Source organism: Vanacampus margaritifer, chromosome 17 (assembly GCF_051991255.1).
Source record: "Vanacampus margaritifer isolate UIUO_Vmar chromosome 17, RoL_Vmar_1.0, whole genome shotgun sequence".
NCBI lineage: Eukaryota > Metazoa > Chordata > Actinopteri > Syngnathiformes > Syngnathidae > Vanacampus > Vanacampus margaritifer.
Window position 1 is genome coordinate 18,238,134 of NC_135448.1, and position 21,810 is coordinate 18,259,943.

At 42.0% G+C, this 21,810-nt stretch overlaps 1 protein-coding gene across 6 annotated transcripts in view; it reads left to right on the forward strand.

The window, feature by feature from the left end:
• The window catches only part of macf1a (microtubule actin crosslinking factor 1a), a 134,957-nt gene that overhangs the window by 11,129 nt on the left and 102,018 nt on the right, over window positions 1-21,810 (forward strand). Inside the window, exon 1 of one of the 6 annotated variants that reach the window (XM_077549679.1) lies at window positions 12,521-12,766. The exons of the other annotated variants lie outside the window; for them this stretch is intronic. Coding sequence (XP_077405805.1) covers window positions 12,712-12,766 — 55 coding nt within the window. The 5' untranslated portion in view covers window positions 12,521-12,711. Of the gene's footprint in view, window positions 1-12,520; window positions 12,767-21,810 lie in introns of those variants that run through there. 6 annotated transcript variants of the gene reach the window in all.

The window sequence follows — 21,810 nt, forward strand, 5'->3', positions numbered from 1 at the left end:
GTCGCTCCGTCGTGGCCCACCACGTTTGACGACTCCCCCCGCGACCTCCCACCAAAACAAGGAGGTCGTGTTGTCGGTGTTTGTCAGCAGGAGTGCTTGAGGGATTTTGTTGACGATGATCATGTTGCGAGATGGCGCAAAATGGATCTTGGGGATTTTAAGTGTTTTTCTTCTTTGTGAATAATACATGAATTCAGTCAAGTGCAGCTATCAAGGCCGGGCAGTTTCGTGCTCATCCATAGGAAGATTTTTTATTTTTTTGCAAGCTTCCTGAGTGCTCATTTAAGTACATTTTTGTCTCTTTTCCTTTTTTATTTTTTTTTACTTTATTAAATTTTTTAAATAAATCTTTTAATTTGACTAGTTTTAATTATTTTTTTGTATTTTGGTATATTAATATATATTTATATTTATTTGTATTGAATTGGTTCAACTTTTAACATTTATTTTTTATAATTTTTTTTTAAAATTATTCTTTTAGCATTTAAAAATTCTTTTTTAGCATATATTTTACTTTTACCATTTATATTTATCATATTTATATATTTAGTAAACCATTGTAAATAGCATTTTTAGTATTTTGGTTCATATTTTAATTTGTCATTCTCTATTTTTATTTTTTACACTTCATTTTTGATTAAATTATTTCTCCTTTTTTTTTTCTGGGAGATTAAATTATTTCTTTTAAAAAATACTTTTTTTTTAACATCTAAAATTTTTGATATTTTTTTGTATTTTTTCCCCATTTTTGAGTATTTTTTGTTTTTTATGTTGATTCAATTCTTCATATTTTTGGCGAACGGGGTTCCCCACCCTGCTGGGTCCTAGTGCTTGTATCATTGGCATGAAAAAAACGAGTCCAAGTGGAAGTCAGACACTTGAAGACCGTTCAGCCTCTGCGGCTTTCTTGCATAACGGGCGGCCAGCTGATGTTGTGTGCTGCTGTAACATCAATGAGGCGCATTGTGCGTGTCACGCCTGCTGATTGGTCGCCAGGGCCGCGGCCTGCCAGTCGCAAATATTTGCCACTGTGCGTAAATGTGTGTGTTGGCTCATCATTGTGTGTTACTGCGCGGCGCACAGGGCCTTGCATTCATGACGGCTGTCCGACTTACGGAGCGTTGTTCTTGTCTTTGGTGTGCGTTTCTAACTGTGTGTCAATGCGCGTGTGTATCTTTTTGGACCGTTACGCCATCACACTTCTTGCGTTTTGTGAATAGCAAAGACGTTCACAGGAGGGAAAAAAAAAAGATAAAGGGAGTGTTTGGATGCCAGGGCATGCGTGAAGAAGAAAGTAGGTCAAGTCGATGCCAGGATGGAAGATATGCATGCATGTGTGCGCGTGTGTGTGTGTGTGTTCAATGTGCTCTTAGCCTTGAATGTAATCAATGGCAAGTCTCCTCTGGGAAACACAAGAAGAAATACGATTGCGCGACCTCTCCGCTCGTGCGCACACACACAAACACAATACTCAAAACTGGTCAAAAATATTCGAAAACTTTCACAGAGATACCAAAAAAATGTGGCATCCGAGCAAAACGCTTTATCCTCATCATCACCATCCAACCACAACGCGCAGATGTTACCACATGACAGCGCCACATTTACATTAAAGGGCTACTTGACTCGCTGAGACGTTTTCAGCAGTAAAAAGTTAAAATTTTTTGTCCAGAATGAATATTCTTCTCGTACAATTGCTGCCTTTCTGTCGACTGAGGATGACATCACCTGTGCTGAGGAAGTCGGTAACGAGCAATCACGGCTCACCTGTTTTCTGGGTTTGGTCAGCAAACTGAGGCGGGATTTGTCGTTACGACTTCCTCAGCACAGGTGATGTCATCTTCAGTCGACAGCAAGCGGAAAAATGAGTATTTAAAGGTAGTAATTGTACATGAAAAATAATGAAGTTACCAAATTCATTCGAGACAAAATAATAACTTTTTGCTGCTGAAAATGGCTCAATGAGTCAAGTATCCCTTTAAATAGTGTTGTAGTCTTGGATTTGCATTTTTTCGCGGTATTTTTGGCTTACGACGTTTTGGCGACTTCTAGATGGATTGTCACAAAATGGCAACAACATAGAAATTGCAATATTGTCGGCCATGTTCATTAGTGACTCAGGAACGGATGTGGTGAGCGTCGACCCTCGAGAGAGAGAGAGAGAGGAGAGAGAGAGAGAGAGAGAGAGAGAGAGAGAGAGAGAGAGAGAGAGAGAGAGAGAGAGAGAGAGAGAGAGAGAGAAGAGAGAGAGAGAGAGAGAGAGAGAGAGAGAGAGAGAGAGAGAGAGAGAGAGAGAGAGAGAGAGAGAGAGAGAGAGAGAGAGAGAGAGAGAGAGAGAGAGAGAGAGAGAGAGAGAGAGAGACACACACACTGACTTTTAATCTGCTCCAATTCCTTCAGAGCGACGTTCCCGCATGAATGCACACACTGCCGAGGCGGCCCAGGCCACCAGGTGCGACGGTCAATATTGCAAATCCGCACAAATAACCAGACTACAAACGCATCTTTAGTCTTTTCTTTAATTTTTTTTCAAGTATTTAGCAGAGTTGCATAGTGCACTGGTGTGGCCGCCTTAGAGCGCCTCGTTGTCTCACCCACGAGTGCAGAGTCACAGAGAAAAGTTGAAAGAATGATGTAAACAAAAAAACAAAAAAAAATAGTGCCGTGACAGCCAGTGTGTGGACGGCAGCTTAGCTTTAGAGCGCCTCGTTGTTTTCTCTTGTCTGCACAATTATTCACAAGAAGAAGACGGAATTAGTCCGACATGAGAAGGGAAGGTGGGAGCACTTGAACCAATCGTGATAGATTCGGGATCTTGATTTGTTTGTAAGCTCTGAACTTAATGAATCAGTTTTGATGAGGCGTTTAGGGGCCCTTGGAAATCTCAGGGCTCCTGGCATTGACCTGTTTGCCTAATGGTTTAATTCAACCCTTTTTTTTTTATTATTACAAGTGCACAGATTTCCTATTAATTGGGCTCAGGGGGTAATCTGTTGCGCTCTGGTGGTCTCACGTAGACGCACGGTCATGGCTCGTACCCTTTACGAAGGGTAAATTGCGCTTGGTTTGAGCACTTAAATGTCTTTCTTGTCAGCACAGAGCCATTTAAAATCCCGCTAGTCGGCTCGTAAGCTTCTTTCCTTGCCCCCCCCTGCCCCCCTTATCCTCATTCAAGCCAGAATCACATTGTCTCACCTGAGATTCAGCAAAGTCACCATATTGAGGGATTTCCTCAAACCCCCCCCAGAAATTGGCACCGTTTCTCCTTGTGAGATCGTTTGAAAAGTCAGACCCTGAGGCCAGTTTTACTGAGCAGCTTGAAATTCGGTAGACATGTCTAGGATGAATACACTCACAAAAAGAGCAGAATTTTGGCCATTTTAGGGATTCGTCAAAATAGGGATAGATATCGGCGCCGATATTTTGACAAATTTCGGTACCGGCCTTTTTTAAAAAAATCTGACGGTCGATAAAAAGTCAATCTAAAACTGACCTTGGGCACCTTCCGAACCATTTGTTTTTGTTCGACATTAAAACAAAGAAATGTGGACGTTTAAGATTGCAGTTATTTTTAAAAAAAATTTTAAACACATTTTTCCCTTAGAAAACTAGAGCTCTGGTATATTTACTTGTTTCAGGTTCCATTTAACTTTTTAAGACGTACTGATAACCGTGGTAGCTCCCTGAACATTTTGTTAAAAATTTAAGAAAAAGAAAAAACGTATACATTTTGAAAAGTCAGAAAAATTGTTCAACAAGCTTAAAGACAACAAAGTCAAGATTGACGCCAATATCTCGACCCCCCCCCCCTTTTTTTTTTTTTTTAACTGAAAATGAATATCGGCTCCAAATATCGGTCATTGGCCTCTTTGACTACTAGTAATCGGCCCTGAAAAAACAATATCGATCTCTCTCTATTTCGAAGAACATCTGGCAGCAAAATGTCTCGCCATAAAGCCAGCTGCACCGAGCACCATGATTTGTAATTGCCCTTTAGAATAGTTTCATCAGCACCCCCTACTGGCAGAAGTGTATGAATGCACGAACTACTCCGACGCTCCGATTCCCTCTCTAACGTTCCTCTATAACTTTAATGACTATTATCACGGTTTCCTTCTTGCGTCCTTTGTCACCATAGCGAGACGCCAGAACCGTCGCCATGGCTGGCACCTTCTCCTCCCGCCGGGCTCCGCCGTTACTGGGTCACGAGTTGTTAAGCCGGAGCGACTTCTCTTAACAGGCTTTGCTCCTAATTGAGATGCACTATAATTATCATCCTGCAGGCATCCAGAGTGCACAATCAAGCACCGTGCGACTCAAGCCGCGAACTGTGCAATAGTTGCAGTCTTGCGCGGCTGAATAATTCATATCTTTTCATATCCCACCCCCCCACCCCCCCCGTGTATATCGTTAACGTCTGATGTATCGCTGTCTGCTCTCCTACTTAAATATATCATTGATTGCGTTATGTTGTGTCTGGAAAATTGGACCCTGAAGGCCTGTGAGGAGCTTTGACAGGCAGGTACTATGTGAGGGCGAGAGGAAATGATGGAAATCGAGCAGGGAAAAACAATAACCACGAGGCCGCTTAACGTGGTCAACTAAGTACACCTGAACCTAATTTGGTGGGCAAATAATATGCAAAACTAGACTAAGTGCAATGCTAATAGCTGAATGCTAAGTCGAATGCTTCAGAAGTCAATTAAAAGATAAATTATGTGAAAATGACCAAGTATTAATTGTAGTTGAAAGATAAATGAATAAAAAGAACACTTGAACCCGGGGGGGGGGGTGAATTTTTGAAGCAAGTTGAAATTTATATGGAAAAGTGTTGTCTGAAAGTACCGTCCATTCATTTAGATGGAAAAGTGGAATTATGATAGTCGGTTGGTATACATGTACTGTAAACCCTTAGCATAATTGCCATGCATATATTAGCAATGTACAGTCAGAGGTGGGATTCGAACCCGCAACCGCAGTACGAGACACCTGCTAATGATGGTCAGGCGTATCGTATGGAAGTGGGCGGGGAAAGGTGGGACTTAGAAAAAGTTCAATATCAGTCCCATTGAAAATGAACGGGGAAAAGTTGATATTTAACATTAAATTGCGCAAAGACTGTCATGCGAATCAGACAATAAATACCCTGGAAGGTGCCAATTTTTCAAGCAAGTTGAAATTCGGACGGTGTAAATCGGAAGTATTATGTCGAGAGAGTTGTTTCACGGCGAAAAAAAGTGTGGAGAATAAAAATCACAATAAGATGTCATAACCCACAACAAAGTTAGCATGTTAGCGTTCGACTGTGGCTGACAGGTGGACACCGAGATGAATCCACGACAGCGGCGCCCCCTGCGGACGAGGGAGCGACAGATCGATGGCGGACGCCGACGCCTCCCCCCTCGCTAACTAATAGCCGCACATCGTGCGTGTGTGTGTGTGTGTGTGTATACCATCTGTCAGAGGACCCTTAAATAAACACCCACCACTTAACTCCACATGAAAAAAAACCTTTGTGGAGCAATTAACAATGCCAACCATATTGACTATAATTAGCTCAAGATGCTAAACGCTATCATGTGTTTTTATTGAAGTGTCAGCATCGCATTTACCAGAAAGGATCATAAAAAAGAGCCTAAAGGAGGGAGGGGAAGGGCTCCCTTTCAAGCCCCCCCCCCCTACACGAGCAGGTCCCTTCTGTCACTCGAGCACCGCCAACCTTTTTTCTCTGCTAATCCCGTCCTGCCGCCGTCCCCGTCTGTAGTTGCCGTATTCTGCTGCATCCCCCTATTTTTATTTATTTTTTTTTTAATCTGACCATGTAATCGTTCAATAGCATTCCAATGGGGGCAGGAACGGGGAGGGGGGCGTATGGTACTGCTGGTGCGGGTCTTAAAGGTGTAAAGTGGGCTTAAAGGAAGGGGGAGGGTAAAGAGGAAGGACTGGGGTGGAGGTTAAGGTTCATTTATGCTCCAAGGGGTGCAAATCTCAATTTAAATGTTCCGCAAATACGCAAAAGACGGTATTTGGCAATAAATGTTTTTCATTTAAGTTTGTCAGTCATGTAAGTCAGTGGCCTCTTGGGGGCAGTGTGGTGCCGTCCATCCATGTTGTGCACACTTAAAGTGAGTACAGAAGAAAGTTGCGATTAAATTCTATTAAAAGACTCATTTTTCGCACATTGGGAAGAATTCGAACCTTTACGAAATGTTATCATACCTGTGGGTATGTGTTCCCACAGCATTTGTGTGTGAATGTTAGTTATTTGGAGGAAAAACACTCCCGAAGTCGATGCTAACTTCCTGTTACCATTTGAATGGGATCCTCCCTAGCATAGGCTAGCAATGTTTTAAAAACAAAGTATGTTTTGTATTTAAATAAACAGTGGATGTAATTCTTATCGTCATGTGTTAACTCCAACCGGGGTGCCATTAAACATCTTAAAGGACGCTTACAGAATAACCAGAATAACATACGCTAATTATACTATTATTAACAACACACTTGCTAGTTGCTACGCAAACAGAATGATGCATTCAGGGTACTTTCACAGTGTGGGAAACTTCGGCTTTCTTCGATAACATTTTAAGTGAAAAATAATCGGCCAATTGGCCAAATTGGACGGTTATAATCGGAAGCCGAATAATCGGTCGGGCCCGAGACATGAAATAGCGGCCATGCCTGCTGTAAACTTCCCACCCGACACTTTTTTTTCCCTCCCACCCTTTTGGGTTGAAATCAGTTGTCCCAAACGTTTCCTAAAATACACCACACATTTAAAAATGTGAACGCCGGATGTCGTGTGAAAGCGCAAGAAGTGGGGTTGAGTTTTGCGAGCCTCTGTGTGAAAGTGCGCAAGGACGCTTAATGATTTGTGTTGACACTGAAACACTTTCACTGTGACTCCTACTGACGTGTGTGTGTGTGTGTGTGTGTTTACAACATTCCTGAAATAACAAAATGATGGCGGGAGGAGTGGAGGTCTGTTCCGTCTGCAGTTCTTAAAGCGGCAGCGTCGACTCTTTCCGGTTGACGTCGCCTTCAAACCCATCCAGTTTGAAGCTGCCGTGTTGGCTTTGACCTCAAAGTCGAGTCTTCACTGTAGAATTAAATAATTGATGCTTTCTGTGTAAAAGTGCGGGGGGGATATGTGCAGCGGGTCCCCCCAGAGTTCTGCATCCGCTTCTGACTGAGGCCCAATGTTTAGAAGGGTGGTTCTGCTTGATGTGTTAAACACGCTGAAGCCAAGACGTTCCAGATCCTTCTGACGGCCTCAGACTTTTTTTTTTTTTTTTTTTTTACACGTTTCTGTCTCTCATGTGACTCCCAAGCTCTTGTTTATTTGCCCCATCTGGTGTCAAAAATTCCAATCAGTTGGAAATGTTCTGTTTTGTTTCAATGTTTTTATTCAAGTTTGACCCACTTTTTGGACTTCCTGCGGGAGGCCGCTTTGTCCTCAGGAGGTCTGCAGAGGACAAAAATACTTTCTTATCGCCACCGGATGGACAAAAGGGCCGGGACGATCAATAAACAAATCTTGGTGGTTCCCTTTTGGACCATATATGACGTCTCGCCAATGTTTGATGGTTGACGTCTCGTGACCTTTTGAATGATTTTCTATTGTGTTGGACAAAATTAATCTCTTGTACAGTTTGTCTTTTTATCTTACGTAAACAGAAAAATCCATAGATCCGTCCTCTCAAATGGTCGTGCTGCAAAACAGCTGCGGGTGATTCAGCTGATTCCCGCTCCAGGATATTTCCGGATCGTTCTCAAACGGAATGTTCACGCTATTTGGATGCTCTCACATGACAATCGTCTTGTTTCTGAGCATTCGTCTCTCTGGCCAAGAGCTTTTCCATGAAACAAAATGGAGGCTGTGCTAGTTATTGGAACCGAAGAACCGGGCTGGCTGATGTTGTTTCAATTCAAATCCAGCCGTGGAATGAAATTTGGAAACTTTTCCCAAAAATATTCAACTTTTAGCCGCAATATCAAACCCAAAATTGTTGACAGAAAACAAAAAGCAATGATATCATAGCATCACATGAGGATCGCAGCACACAACAAAAGTGCTAGCATTTCTGCTAGCGTTACCGTTTCCCCATTTTGTTCAAACCCAGTTATGGAATTAAATAACAAATGACGGTCCAAACATTTAGCGGAATATCTTCTTTTTTTCCTCAACAAAATCAAAGTCAAGATCATCTGGGGGCAAAAAAAAAAAAAAAAAAAAAAGCGATGATGGCGTCACCTCATCTTAGCATGTGCTAAAATGCTAACAATGCTTGGTACGGCTTGTTTGAGATGAATGATGCTATGATAGCCCAAATTGTTCCAAAAATACGCAAGATCAAGTCGTTTACAAAAAATAATCATGATTGCAAGAAATACTTTAATAAATATGATTTTTAACGGTATTTAATTTATTTATTTTTTTTTTTAGAATATTATTGTGACAGTTATTTGTCGAAAAGGAAAAGCCGTTATTTAGAAGTTCCCCAATTCTGTATGTTTGCAAGCGCTGTGAGGTTTTCTGGGGTCCCGCATCAGGCCATTTTCCTTTCATTTGTTGACATCAATAGCAAAGTGGAGTGTTGGGGAGGAGGCCCGGGTTGCTTTTGACAAAGAGAGAATGGAGGAGGGCACAGAGTGGCGGCGTTTGTCCCAGGCCCATGAATGAAATCTTTATCCCACGCGGAGGAGACGCAAACTTTTACCATCCGTTTTTTTCCCACTCTTTTCATCTGGTTTTGTCCTTTCTTCCCTCTTGCTTTTTTTTGTCGCGACTTGTCTCCCTTCCCTGACAAATGGCCGCACTTCCGCCCGGAAAGCTCGGCTTGTCTTGCTGGAGGCCACACGACCCTACAAACATTTTGAAAGGTTGCTGGTAGAACCCAACAAAACTGGTTTTAGGGGCACTTGGTAAATATTTTCAGATCATCCTAATGGTGTAAATGCAAAATTCAGTTTTATACACAAGGTGCTGAACCGTCCATTAAATGTCCAATTGCATACTGATGATCCCAAATAGGATTCTCCTGCCTTGGTGGAGGTCAAGTTCTTGCCATCTGACTCTGTAGATGATTTCTATGATCACAACACATTAGACGCTGGATCAGCTTAAGTTATGAAATTGAAAGTCATGACCCTTATATGCTGCTTCATCAGAATACTTCATTAATGCCAGAGGGGAATTTATGATCTAATTATGTAAGGCTTTCCTCGTACGTTGTGTGAGGAGGCGTCGCATTTATCCCCCCACAGACCAGAAGTCCGCGCTTTGGGAGTTTTGAAACGGGTGTTGAGGCACAACTGGACACGCCCTTTAGGGGGGAAAAGAAAAGTCTCTGGTATTTGTTGGAGGGAGAGACCGCATTGGCTCCACGCCAACAAGCAACTGACGGTCAGGATTGCGTGTCCTCGAATGTGGCGTCCAGTTGTTGGCGTTCTTGTGGCGCACCTGTCATGCTTGGGCCAAGTATGACTTCCACATTTTGAATTTTGTGTTTTTTTCCCCCCCTTGCACAAATGCACAAAAACACGTGTGCATTGCTGCCATACCTTCAATTGCAAGGAACCCAATTTACTGGCGCCGTCTAGCATTGCGGGTCTGAAATCCAATCCTATCGCAATTTATTTGCTCGTACCCCAAGGCAATGAAAGTGGCCAAGCAATAGCTCGTATCTCAAAAGTCTTAAGTCAAGGCGCTTCAAATGGCAAAATGTGATCTCGGTTTTATAGGTCAATTGTTTCAACACTAATCAGAAAGCGTTTTGTCAAAGATTTTACCAAAGATGCTAAAACAATTTTCGTAAACCTCCAAAACATTACAATTCGCGTCACTCAAGTCTTATTCGTAACACTTGGTCTGCATAAAAACAAAATGGATGCGTGCATTGGAAATATAAACATCCATGCGTCTGTTGCGTTGGGTAGCAGTTAGTATGAAACACATGAAGACATGATCCATAATCTTTTCGTCGTCGTGTCGTTATAATAAAAGCAGCACATTCGTTTTTTTATGCCGTTCTGGCACCCTCTGGTGGTTAGTTTATTAGTGCAGTTTAATTTTAATTAGGAATGTTTTGGCCAGTGCGGCGTTTATCACTCCTATAAATCAGTCATAACAACAAATATTTTTTCAACACCTGAATAAAAAACAACAACATTACTTTTGGCCCGCTGCAGCCAAACACAACGTTGTGAACTACATAGACCATGATGCTTTGCGACGCTGACATGCCAATGACATGGCCAAGCCAATTTCTTCGTTACTGCACATTGTTTTTTCCTAATATTAGCTTCTTCTTTTTTTTAATTAAATTTTATTTATTTATCATGTATATTTTTGCAATATCGTATGTTTTTACACAGTTTTATGACTTCGCCAACCTTCCCACAATATTGTGATAATCATTGTATCGTGATGTTTGGATAATGTTTCCCCAGTGGCGCTGTAGCTAATTTTCGATCGCATTAAATTAGCCTTTGGACCTGCCACTTGCCCCCCCGTCAGCTGCTGCGTCGGGTGTGTCGGGGGTCTCCCAGGACCAGCGTATACATGTTATGCGTCACAGTGTTTGACGGTCAGTCGCAGGGTGTGGACGCATTTCTCTCAACCGGCTCTTTGTGCTATTAAATCCTGATACTACAGACCCGTCATGTGATTGATCGTAGTGACAGACGCGTTTACATGCTTGGAATAGTTTGCCAACACGTGGACGCACATTAGCGGGCAAGGAGAAGAAGAAAACAGAAGGCCACAAGCGTGTGCTTTGTGGCTGTTGCTAATTTAAGATGAAGGCTGAAGAGGCGCCTTGTCGTGTGACAATCACAAAGGTGGCCGTTCTCAGACAGGGAACTTCCCGAACCTCAAGTTCATTGGGCTAAACCGCCGCGTGCGTCCCGTCAATCCAAAATAAACCGTGTATTTATGCCATGCAGCAGATTTAGGTCCTTTTTTTTTTTTCCCACGCAAAGAATTGGTGAATCGGAGCCGTGGAAGATTTATCCAGCTTTGCTTTTGAAGATCTAATGGGGATGGTGGCGACACGGCACATTGGCAGGGTTCAATACGTAAATGAATGTGACGCATAGCGGTGGAAGCATCATTTGTGGGTGCTTTTCTTCAGCTGGAACATGAGAGAAATGTCAGGGAAAGCCTACTAGAACATCCAAATGCCTCAAGAGTGCTTTAAAATGGTATCAAGTGAGCGTTGACGTCCGTTTTACATTATAGCCACATTCCCAGTTTGTAACTAAGTAAGCCCACTGTAATGAACTGTAACTAACTTTAATTGTAACTAAGTAACTGTAGTTAAGTTACTATTTATTTCTAAGTTTATTTTTTACCTACCGTCTCAAAGCTGTAAACATTTTATACAGTAGGTCACATTTATGGTCATTTTTGACATGACAAAAACTTGGCATTCGAACAGGGGTGTGTAGACTTTTATTTATTTATTTATTTGCTTACCAGCTGTTTCCCGGCAGTTTGTCATCAGAATGACCCCACTTGAAGGTTTTGGAGGTCACATGACTTCATGTCAATCATACATCTTGATGATGATGATGTATGCCATGCGTAAAAGAGAACTAATCTGATTTTTTTTTTTCTTCCTTCCCTTTCATGTGTGCTGCCCCACTTCACAAAGTGAAATAAACACGCGTGAACTTGTTTGCATGTCCACATCACATCATTTGCCGTCTTGGGGTCAAACTTCTCCCGGCCGTGTTTTGCTTGTGTTCTCCACAGTTAACGCCTCGGGGTCACTTTACTGGTCCTTACTCAGATCTTTTTTTTTTTTTTTTTTTATAATCCTGAGCTCCTGTGCTGTCGCCGTGGCGACCAGTCACGCCACTGGCCCCAGCCTGGCCTCGTGCTTGTGGGGTTTGCGGAAAAAGGTCCTTGTGAGCGAGCGAGTGAGTGGAGAGGTTTTGGCTGTGATGTGCCAAAGAGAGAAGTAAAAAAAAAAAAAAAAAAAAAAAAAGCTAAAGATAACAGAAATTAACTCACCGTCATGTTGTCACTGTCATATGAAAAAAGTACCGTACATCGCTTATATGATACAAACACTTCTCTTGAGGACACCTACTATATTATAAAATTCATATTCAAATGCATTACATCATCTTATGTTTTTATCGCCACTGGTTAGCTTGCGTAGCTAACAAAGTGACCAATGAGCTTTCCAGATGATGGAGATGTACACCTACATTATTGTGGTTAATGATTAATCACCTTGTGGATCAAGACGAGAAAATGGTAGCGCGCCACGTATGTCAAGTAATAACTCACTGATGACAGCTAGTTTGTGTTGTTAAAGCGTTACCCAAAAAGTGGGCGTGTCGTCACAAATATGTGACAGTCAAGAAGCTCCGAAACACACACACACACGGTGTCAGTGTGCTACGATGCTAGGCTAGACACACACACACGTGTCTGTAGCTATGACATCATCAGGCCGATCAAAGTCCAGTTCCTCTATCCGGCTTAGAGCGGCGCGCACACTTAACACACACACACACTTAAATTAACACACACACAGGCGGCTGATCGTTGTCGAGACTGACGGATTATTGCGGACGTCTTGACAATGTGGATCTTCGGCGTCCCTCCTCCTCCTCCCCCTCCTCCTCCTTTTCCTCTTCCTCACTCACCTTGCTGTCTACACGCCGACCGCCTCTGACTGTCCCGGCGTGGGAGGGATGAGCTCCGCGGCGGCGTACAGGCAGTTCCTCCAGGACTTGGAGGACAAACGAGGTAGACTACTTGGCGATTGCAAACCCTGCGTCCGAGTATTTTTGTTGGGTTCTTAAGGTTTTGAGCAGGATTTATGTTGTGAAATGAGGAAACGGCGCACATGAAGGTGAATCAGTGTCAGCTGAGGGTTGGGCAGGGGAAAAAAATGATGTCATACCTGCTCTTCAGGAGTTGGTCTAAATGTCACTCCACCTTAGGTTAAGTGTGGCAACTCTTTTACAGCGTTGTGTTGTTTGGCAATATTATTCTTACAATCAAATAGTTTGATTTTCGTAGAAGTTTTCAACATGAATAAATCACCGCTTTTACAACATACAAATGGACACCATGTTTTTCACAAATTCGGTTGTTTTTGTTTCAATTCCAAAGACACTTTGGACACCCATCGTATACATTTTGACAACTTTATTTTACTAAAATAATGTTTCACAACTTATTACATAAATTATAAATAATGTATTTAACAAGGACAATTAATTTTTACCCAATTAATTAATTAATTTTTCATTTTTTTATATACTGTAGACCCCTATGTGTCATATAAGGGGGAAAAAAAGACCACAACGTAGCGTGGCCCAAAAAAACAAAAACGTTGAATGTGCAGGTGTCCTTTGTACTATTTAACTTAATAGCATAATTGGCTTAATAATTTGTGGAAAATTTGGTAAAACGCCACCAAATTTAAACAAGCAGAAACAGTCCACTTGCCTCGATTCAACCTTTGCGGGAAACATGACCTGGAATTACAAATCTACACAGACAGACATTTTTTTTTTTTACCAGACACCTTGTATTCTTTTTTGTTGATGCTATCATGCTATTAGAGAAACGATTTAACTAATATTATTTCCCCCCCTCCTCATCTACATATGAGCGGGCCCATCTGTCCCTTAAAAAACTAAAGAAAGAAATGTAGCCCTTAAACACAAAAGTTTTCCTTCTCCTTGAGCAACTTGAGGCTAGTTAGCGACCGCCGCTAATTGTTTATGTCAGCCGTCTGCTTTGTGGTGGTTGACACTGGATCCTCTACGCACGTTTTTTTTTTTTTTTTCCAACAAAAGATGAGCAGAGGATGTTTGGTTTCCAGTGTCAGCTGATGCTATTAGCGTGGCAGCAGCTAAGCGCATGAAGCGTAGCTTCGAGTGTCTCGATTGGGGCCTCGCTCAAGTCCTTTTTTTTTTGTGTGTTGAAAGTGAGTCGGGTCTTGTGAATGTGAATACTTTTTGAAAAACACTTGAGCACACTCTTGTTTGCTACGTATGCTAATCATGCAACAGCTGTGCTACACGCTTGAGTTTTTTGGTCTCTTGTACTGTTTTTTGGTGTCTTGTACTGTTTTTTTAGTGATTGGCCTTATTGTTTTTTTGTCTTTCACCGCACACCTGCTAGCTTCTTATGCATAATGTCACGCAAACATCAGCTATAACTTAGTCATTCTCTCCAAAGCTATGAAAATGGCACAAACGTCGACATGTAACCCATTATTGCCATGTAGTGGCGGTGTAACTTTTTGTGTGTGCCATAGCTCAGGTCGCTACAATGTTATGCTAACATCATAGCCATCGACTGTCTTTTTTGTGGTCTTTTATCTGTTTATCTACCGCAGCCTGACTCGGTTTGTTGTTCCATGTCAGTGGCCTCGTGTGCTCACGTTTGCACGCTGTTTGTTATTCAGGTTCATGTGCCGAAGACCATGTTAGCATAACCTATTAGCATAGCGTGATATGCTTGAAGTTGCCTAGATGATAGGAGCAGTGTGCCATATATTAGTGTCACTAGTGTGTGATATGCTATGCTAGCAATTTAGCATCATACATTAGCGTGACAATCCACGTGAATCTAGATTAAAAACTGCGGCAGATTTAAGTTGACTCTTGTTAAGTCACTTGACACCACCCTGTGTCTCACATATACACACATTAGTAACCTATTTACAAGTAACTCGATGTGTTACACTGCCTGCCGACACAAGATGTGTTTTGTCCAGCGGCTCAAGGCAGTCATATGAGGGCTTTTTGGACTTTTGCGGTTAAGCTAACATTAGCGGTATTGTCGCGGCCGTTGTCATGAGTTTGTTTTCTAGCAAACCGCAGTCACGCGGGTTCAAAGCCAGCTCCAATTGGATTAAGAGGGATTGCGGGCTTTCAATGTTTGGATTTTGAAAAAAGAAGGGGTAAAAAAAAAAAAATGAAACCACATCCCTGCATTATGCACTACGTGTTGTTTGCTAGCGGTCTGATGCGATTACGCTCACCGCGTTTGGCTGCGTTTGCGCGGTTGTGATGATGGGGGCCAGGTGGAACGTGACTGTTAGCATTGCTTAGCGTCTGGACTTTCAAAGCTGGTTGATCAGGTTATGTAAACGTTCTCCCAGCGCTAATATCTGCACTGCAGCTAGCCCTGTTTTACACTTTATAGTTTCAAATGAAGGCCTTCTGTTCAGGGTTAAGGTTGCTAGCCAGGATCCGGGTTTCAGGCCTGTATTTTATTAAGCTTGACAAGAAACCGGCTAAAAACAGTGTAGCGCCAAACTTGACTATTTGCTAGTTTCTAATGTGCCATATATATATATATATATATATATATATATATATATATATATATATATATATATATATATATATATATATATAAAAAAAAAAAATAAAAAAATATATATATATTTATTTATATATATATATATATATATATAAAAAAAATATATATATATTTATTTATATATATATATATATATATATATATATATATATACAACCCGCAACTAACAGTTTTATAGTTAAAGCTGGGCAGTGGATGGGCAATCACTTAATAGTTCTTTTGTCCATCACATGCTTTCCAAATGGATCACACTGATTTTTAGAAGCTGTAAAATGTTTTATTAGGCTGGTGGTGGTCGTCATAGCAACGCCATGTGAAATGCCCACCAGAGTCTAGACGCCATCCCTCCAATTTCCTGCTTATCATCTGACTCTGCCTGAGGTAGAGTTTGTAGTTCCATCCCCATTTTTTTTTTTTCCTTTTGCGTTTGTTGCATTTCCACCAGGATGGTTGGTGGATGGTTTCAAGCAAATGTTAGGGTTTTATGTCATGTTTTCAAGCAAGGGGTAAAGTTTGATATTACGGTTTTGGTTTCTACCCTGGGTTCGGTTTCAAGTAAAGGTTAAGTTGACAAATAAGTGATTCTGGCCAGGTTTCGGGTTTCAAAACAGGGTTAGGGTTTCAGTCAAATCTTAGCGTTGAAAATTTGGGTTTCAAAGTACAGGAGCGGTTTTAACAAAAGACGAGGTTTTTAATATTGGGTTTCAAGTAGGAAAAGGGTTTGTAATTTGGGTCTCAAGGATGCAACGTTAATTAAAAATTGGGGATTCAAATGAGGGCCAACACTTTTGTTAGTACCGTGACGCTTGATAACCGAAAGTTCAGTTGGAGCTGTTGTCATAACTCACTAGCATGTTTCCAGTAGCCGCGTAGCAGACGTGTGTGCCGTGATAAGCATGTTTACGCTTTTCTGCTTATCAGCGGCGCGACACTTGTGGGCGTCACTTGCTTATTCTCACACATTGGCAACAATTACAGACCCTATAGCGCCCCCCGCAGCCCGATGGGGCAGGACTTTGATGTATAACTCCGGCAATGTGAAAACATTCTGTTGACACGTTAGCCTCATGCTACGTGTGTGTGTGTGTGTGTGTGTGTGTGTGTGTGTGTGTGTGTCTGTGCGTGTGTGTGTGTGTGTGTGGGAGAGAGAGAGCTCGTTAAAATGGGATTACAGTCAAAAACTTTTAACGCAATTACATCTTCCATTGATCACACTCATGTGCCCATCAGGCAAACATTCCTGACACGGTGGCGTATTTCCTGCTAGGCTGCATTGTGACTCTCGTGTGTCACGGCCCGTTTAGGCAATCAGTTTGACGTCTCTGTTTTACAAACATGCACCTGACTAAATGTTTTTACAATAACTTGAAACTTAATGACTTTTAATTCAGTTTCGCATCACGTACAGCCCGTTTAGGCAGTCATCTCACACCAGTCTATGTAGAATATATGTTACTTGCAATTTTCCCTTAAAAAAAAACCCATTCACTTAATGCAATGCAGCCCGTTTAGGCAGTCACTTGACACTGATCTGAGTTGTACACATACACACATTTGTAATTGTATTGTATTTAGATGAAACTTGATTAAAGTTGTATCAGTACAGCGCCAAATTTTTCGTTTAACCCAGTTTCAAATATTCTGCAGCCCATTTAGGCAGGTTCTTTGACACCAATCTGTGTTTTACTTATATACACATTAATAACCTATTTACAAGAAACTCATTTGAAAAAATTTATGGCACCGTGAATCTTTAGCGGGGTAGCATTTTCAAATATACCGCAACCCGTTGATGATGCCACTCTGACATACGCACACATATTACCAACATGAGTACACCTAGCTTTTTCAGGATTTTTTTTTTTAAAAATGGTCAAGCACTGAATTTAACAGTGAAGTGCTTTCGCTTTCACTTTCCAAGTTTCCAGCAGCGCATTTAGGCGGTTTACTACGCTGGATCCACTCGCGCGCACACACAAGCTCCCTGTGACACACAATCAGAGAGAATCTCGTCAGGCATGTGCAACCTCCTGCAGACATAAACAAACACTCTTGAACCTGACACATAAAACCAACCCGTTGAGTCAGCATGGCTTCCTGATGGTTTTAACAAGACACTTTAACTAGCTAAAGCATTAGAGAGTAGCCCGACTGGTACAAACATTCATCAGCGTGAGCTTGTGATGTCACATGACTTGACATCATGGTCTTCCCTGACAGCGTTGTAATTAACTGCTGTGTCGGGAGGGGCGGGGGGTGGTCAGATGACGCAATAAAAGACTAGCGAACAAACGGGATCTTAATGGATGCACGTCCATGGAAACAACAACAGCCGAGGTTAAAATGGAGGACCCGGTTGCCACGGCGTTGTGTTCAATTCCCGTGTGTTAGTGTGCACTCTTCACATTCCTTGCCCCTCCAGACCCTTTGAATGTGCCTCCCACTTCATCCCCTTCACTTCGCCTTTTCCCATCGCTGACCTTCTTCGGCCGTTGTTCCTCTTCCTCTTCGTCTTTGTCGCTCTCACCCCCCCCCCCACCCCGAAAACATTTCTTGCTATGACGCTGGCACCACAGCCCGTTTAGGCAATCACTTGACACCAACCTGTGTCTTACATAGATACACATTACTAACCGCAACAAACTAGATTGAAAAATCAACTTTTTTCTGTTTAACTCCCTGTTTAAACTACAGTATACTGCAGTCCGTTTTGGCAGTTGACTAGTTGGGCCCGGGTTACTTGCGACTTAAGCTGATTGCGGTGACTAGTGAAATTTTGACACCACATAAACAAATATCTACCCGATAAAGTCCTTCGTAATCAAATACAGATAAATCAACCCACTCTCTCCTTCCGTAAAAAGAGTTTGAATGAAGCTTCTCTTTTCTCATGGGGTCATAAATCTCCGCTCTCCGTGGTCGCCTCCTTCCTTTCCCACCGTCCGTCTCCATTCAGTGATCGTCCGTGTGGTCCGACTTTGCTTCCCGTCGTCCTTTCTCCTCTCTGCTTACTTTGCCGTTAGCCCGATGAAACTAAAGCCACGTCAACAATCTCGCGCACGCAGCGCTAATGCTAATGGTCGTGCTAGCTCCAACTTCCAGGATGTGACATCGCGCGTGGCGAACTTGACCTGCTGTGTGTTTTTTAGTGCATACACAAGCACGCAACCACACGTCCGTCAAGAGGCTGCGGTTGGTGAGCACGTTTGCTCCACATTGAGCCGTCACTTCACTTGATTATATACGAACGTGAAGGTGACCCTGAGGGGTTGAGGAGATGAAAAACCGTGTCAGTTGCATCTGTCTTGATTGTCTTGAGGCAAAGGAGTCGGTTAATTAGAGTTTGTTGACTGGAAACAGGAGCGCCAGCCTACCGTAAGCGTTTACTGCGCTACTACGCTATCTTTATATTTTACTTTAGGCTTGACCAATGCTAGGCGAAATTAGTGTAAGAAGTGCACATCAGCGGAGGTGTGCTTGGAACTAGACCAGCTAGTAATTATTATTATTATTTTTTTTTAAATCATTAATCTGAGCAACAAACTTGAACCAATTAATCGCCTAGCCCCAATGTTAGCATTTAGCTTTAACTCCAAACTGAGCAGTTCTGTCTGGAGGCAGTGTGTGTGTGTGTGTGTTTGATGTTTGTGTGTTGAGGCTTGTTAATCCACACTTGTCAGTTTATGCAGCGGTCATGCATGCTACTTGTAATCTCTTAATAGCCTCTCGGGGTGTCTTGTCTGTCCGCCCGCTAACTTCCTGCGTGCAGCTACCCACTAAGCTCAGCCTGTCAAAACATATTGTAAGCTAACTGTCACTCACTCACTAATTGTTTATTTTCCCAAAGCTATCTATTCACGTCTCTTTGTCACATGCGCGCGCGTGAGATTAGCTGAGCCCGACGCGCTCCGAGCTCGATTGCTCATGCCTGTTTGACCCTCTGATGCCAGACTCATCGTCTGGGTGGTCGCTCATCTGTCACTGTCCATAAAAGCGTCATCAAATGTGAACAGAGCGAGGACAGCTGTGTGGTTTTTCTAGCTGCATCAGGTTGCCCCCTATATGCTAAAAGTGGTACTGCGTGGCAAGCTGCGTCCGTGGCAGGCTGCACTGTTTTCCAACATGTTCCCCAATCTTGGCCGCATGATATTTTTACATATTAAGTTTTAATTTTCCATTCATCCATCTGTTTTTTTTTTTTTTTTTTATACCGTTGATCCCGTTCAGTGCCGCGGGGGAAGATGAAGAGCGGTGCCAGCTGTTCAAAATTCAGTGCAGCGACATGTCGACAGACAATATAACAACACTCACAGGCATACATTCTTTATCCTCTGCGGAAAGCAACTAATATTGCTGCAACTTACTGAGTCATCTTGTTGACATGTTCCAGACAAAATGTTGGACTATTTAGCGGCACTTTTATTTTAGTGGATTCAATTGAAGTTTAGAGGACACGTCAGTCCTTTTCCTCATCCTGCCTATCATGTTTCCTGCCATCCTCATCCTCCTATCACCCAGCTTGTCATTTTGAGTTTTATGTTTTTTTTTGCAGCATCTCAGTTATTGTGTCAGCATGACCTTGCTACGAAGGACGCCGACTGGTACAATTTGGAGGAGGGGTTGAAGGTCGGTAAAAGGTGCCCTATAGCGATATGAGACACTTCGTGTAGTTCTGTTATTTTTTACACGTAGAGAACGTGTCACAAAAGGCGGCATTGTCCGCGCGGGGTGAGAAGCGGTGACACGTTTTCGTGCTGAATGAATGAAAGGAGCCATTCACTTCACGACACAATACAAAGCTTATAATCGTGCTCGATTTCTGTGGATTTCGTGTCATTTTTACTCCTTTTTTTTTAAAGCAAAGCATAAAATATACACTTCAGTGTAACTGTCATAGTGGACATAACATAAGGCACACAATCAAATGAGATCTCATGCAAAAAAAAAAAGTTAAATGAGAGGTATTCATTGGAGCAATTTGTTTTCTTATTGCGGTTTGCACTGCAGTTGAAGACTGCTGTAGAAACGCTTATTAGCAAAGTTGCTGCTTAGCAGTGGGACTTTGCATCGTTGGTCTCTCCTGCCACACTGTGGTGAGCAGTGGTGCAATCTTTTCTCGCTTGCCACAAGCGTGCTCGCCTTATTATTCCCCTTTATGCGGTAATTATTTAATCTAGTCCTTTTAAGAATTGCTAAGGGTTGTTTGCTGAACATAGCGTGTTGTTAATGTCATTCCTAAATGACTGTATCGAGCTTGTCATCTGTTACTTTGCATATATGTCCTCTGGGAGGCGCTATCAAACCTTTACTGGGCCAGGCTTAAAATGCAACACATTTGAAATGACTTTTTTTGTTGTTGTAGTTTTCCTGTTGGTTTTGTGGCTCTTTTTAATGTTTTGATTCATTTGTTAGATAGCCGTTAACATGAAACTAATGATAATAAATATTCCTTAGCATAAACTTAACATTTCCCCCAACAAACGGATATTTATTTCTGCCGCTCACGTTCTCGCACGCTTCTTTCTGAGGTGCGAGTAACAGGAGACGTCCATTCGCTCTCTCCCGTGGCTTGCTCAGTCTTGGACCCTCTCCACTGTACCCTCAACCCACACCCTCCACCACCACCGCCGTCATAGTCAGCTGATGTCCAAAAGGTAAAAATAAAATCAAAATATCACAGCCGGGGATGCGTCACTCCGGTCATGGCAACGCTGATAAACACCAAAGCACATTTCACTTCCTTGACCCTCCTGTTGCTATCTGTTCATGGGTCAGTTATTTTTTAGATCTAAAAAATATATATATATATATGTAAAAGGCCAGCAAAAGAAACATAATCCCAAATTTCTCCTAAAAGAATAATAAAAAATGCGAATTGAAATTGTATACAAATCATTTATTTGTACGTGTGTATGTATGTTTGTGTCAAAGGAATATGATGGACATTGTGCTGCTCTTACTGGTATGCGTACTTTGGTCATTTCAAGTTGCTGACCACCAATTTTTGTTTTTCATACATGCTTGTATGATAACTACCTGACTTCCATTAAGTCAAGCTTTTAATATACCGCAACCCGTTTAGGCAGTCACTTGACACCAATCTCTTGTACAAATGTACACCTTACAACAATCTATTAACTCATTTGCTCCTAAAAAAAATATATATAAATACGTTCTATTTTAAATATTACCATGCTCCCAAAGATGTATTTATACGTTTTTTATGTTTGTTTGTTTTTTTAAATTCAAGAACATACATAAGGCTTTGATGCAGCCTCTGAACTGAAGAGAATGGTAATGGCAAAGGTAGTTATTACAAAAACGGCCAGCAGGTGGCAGCAGAGTATAAGAGATCAACCAGGACCATGATGCAACAAAGCTTTTAAAGAGATTTGTGAACAAGGATGATGCTTAGCTATATTCTAGTTCTAATTGCTGCAAATTTG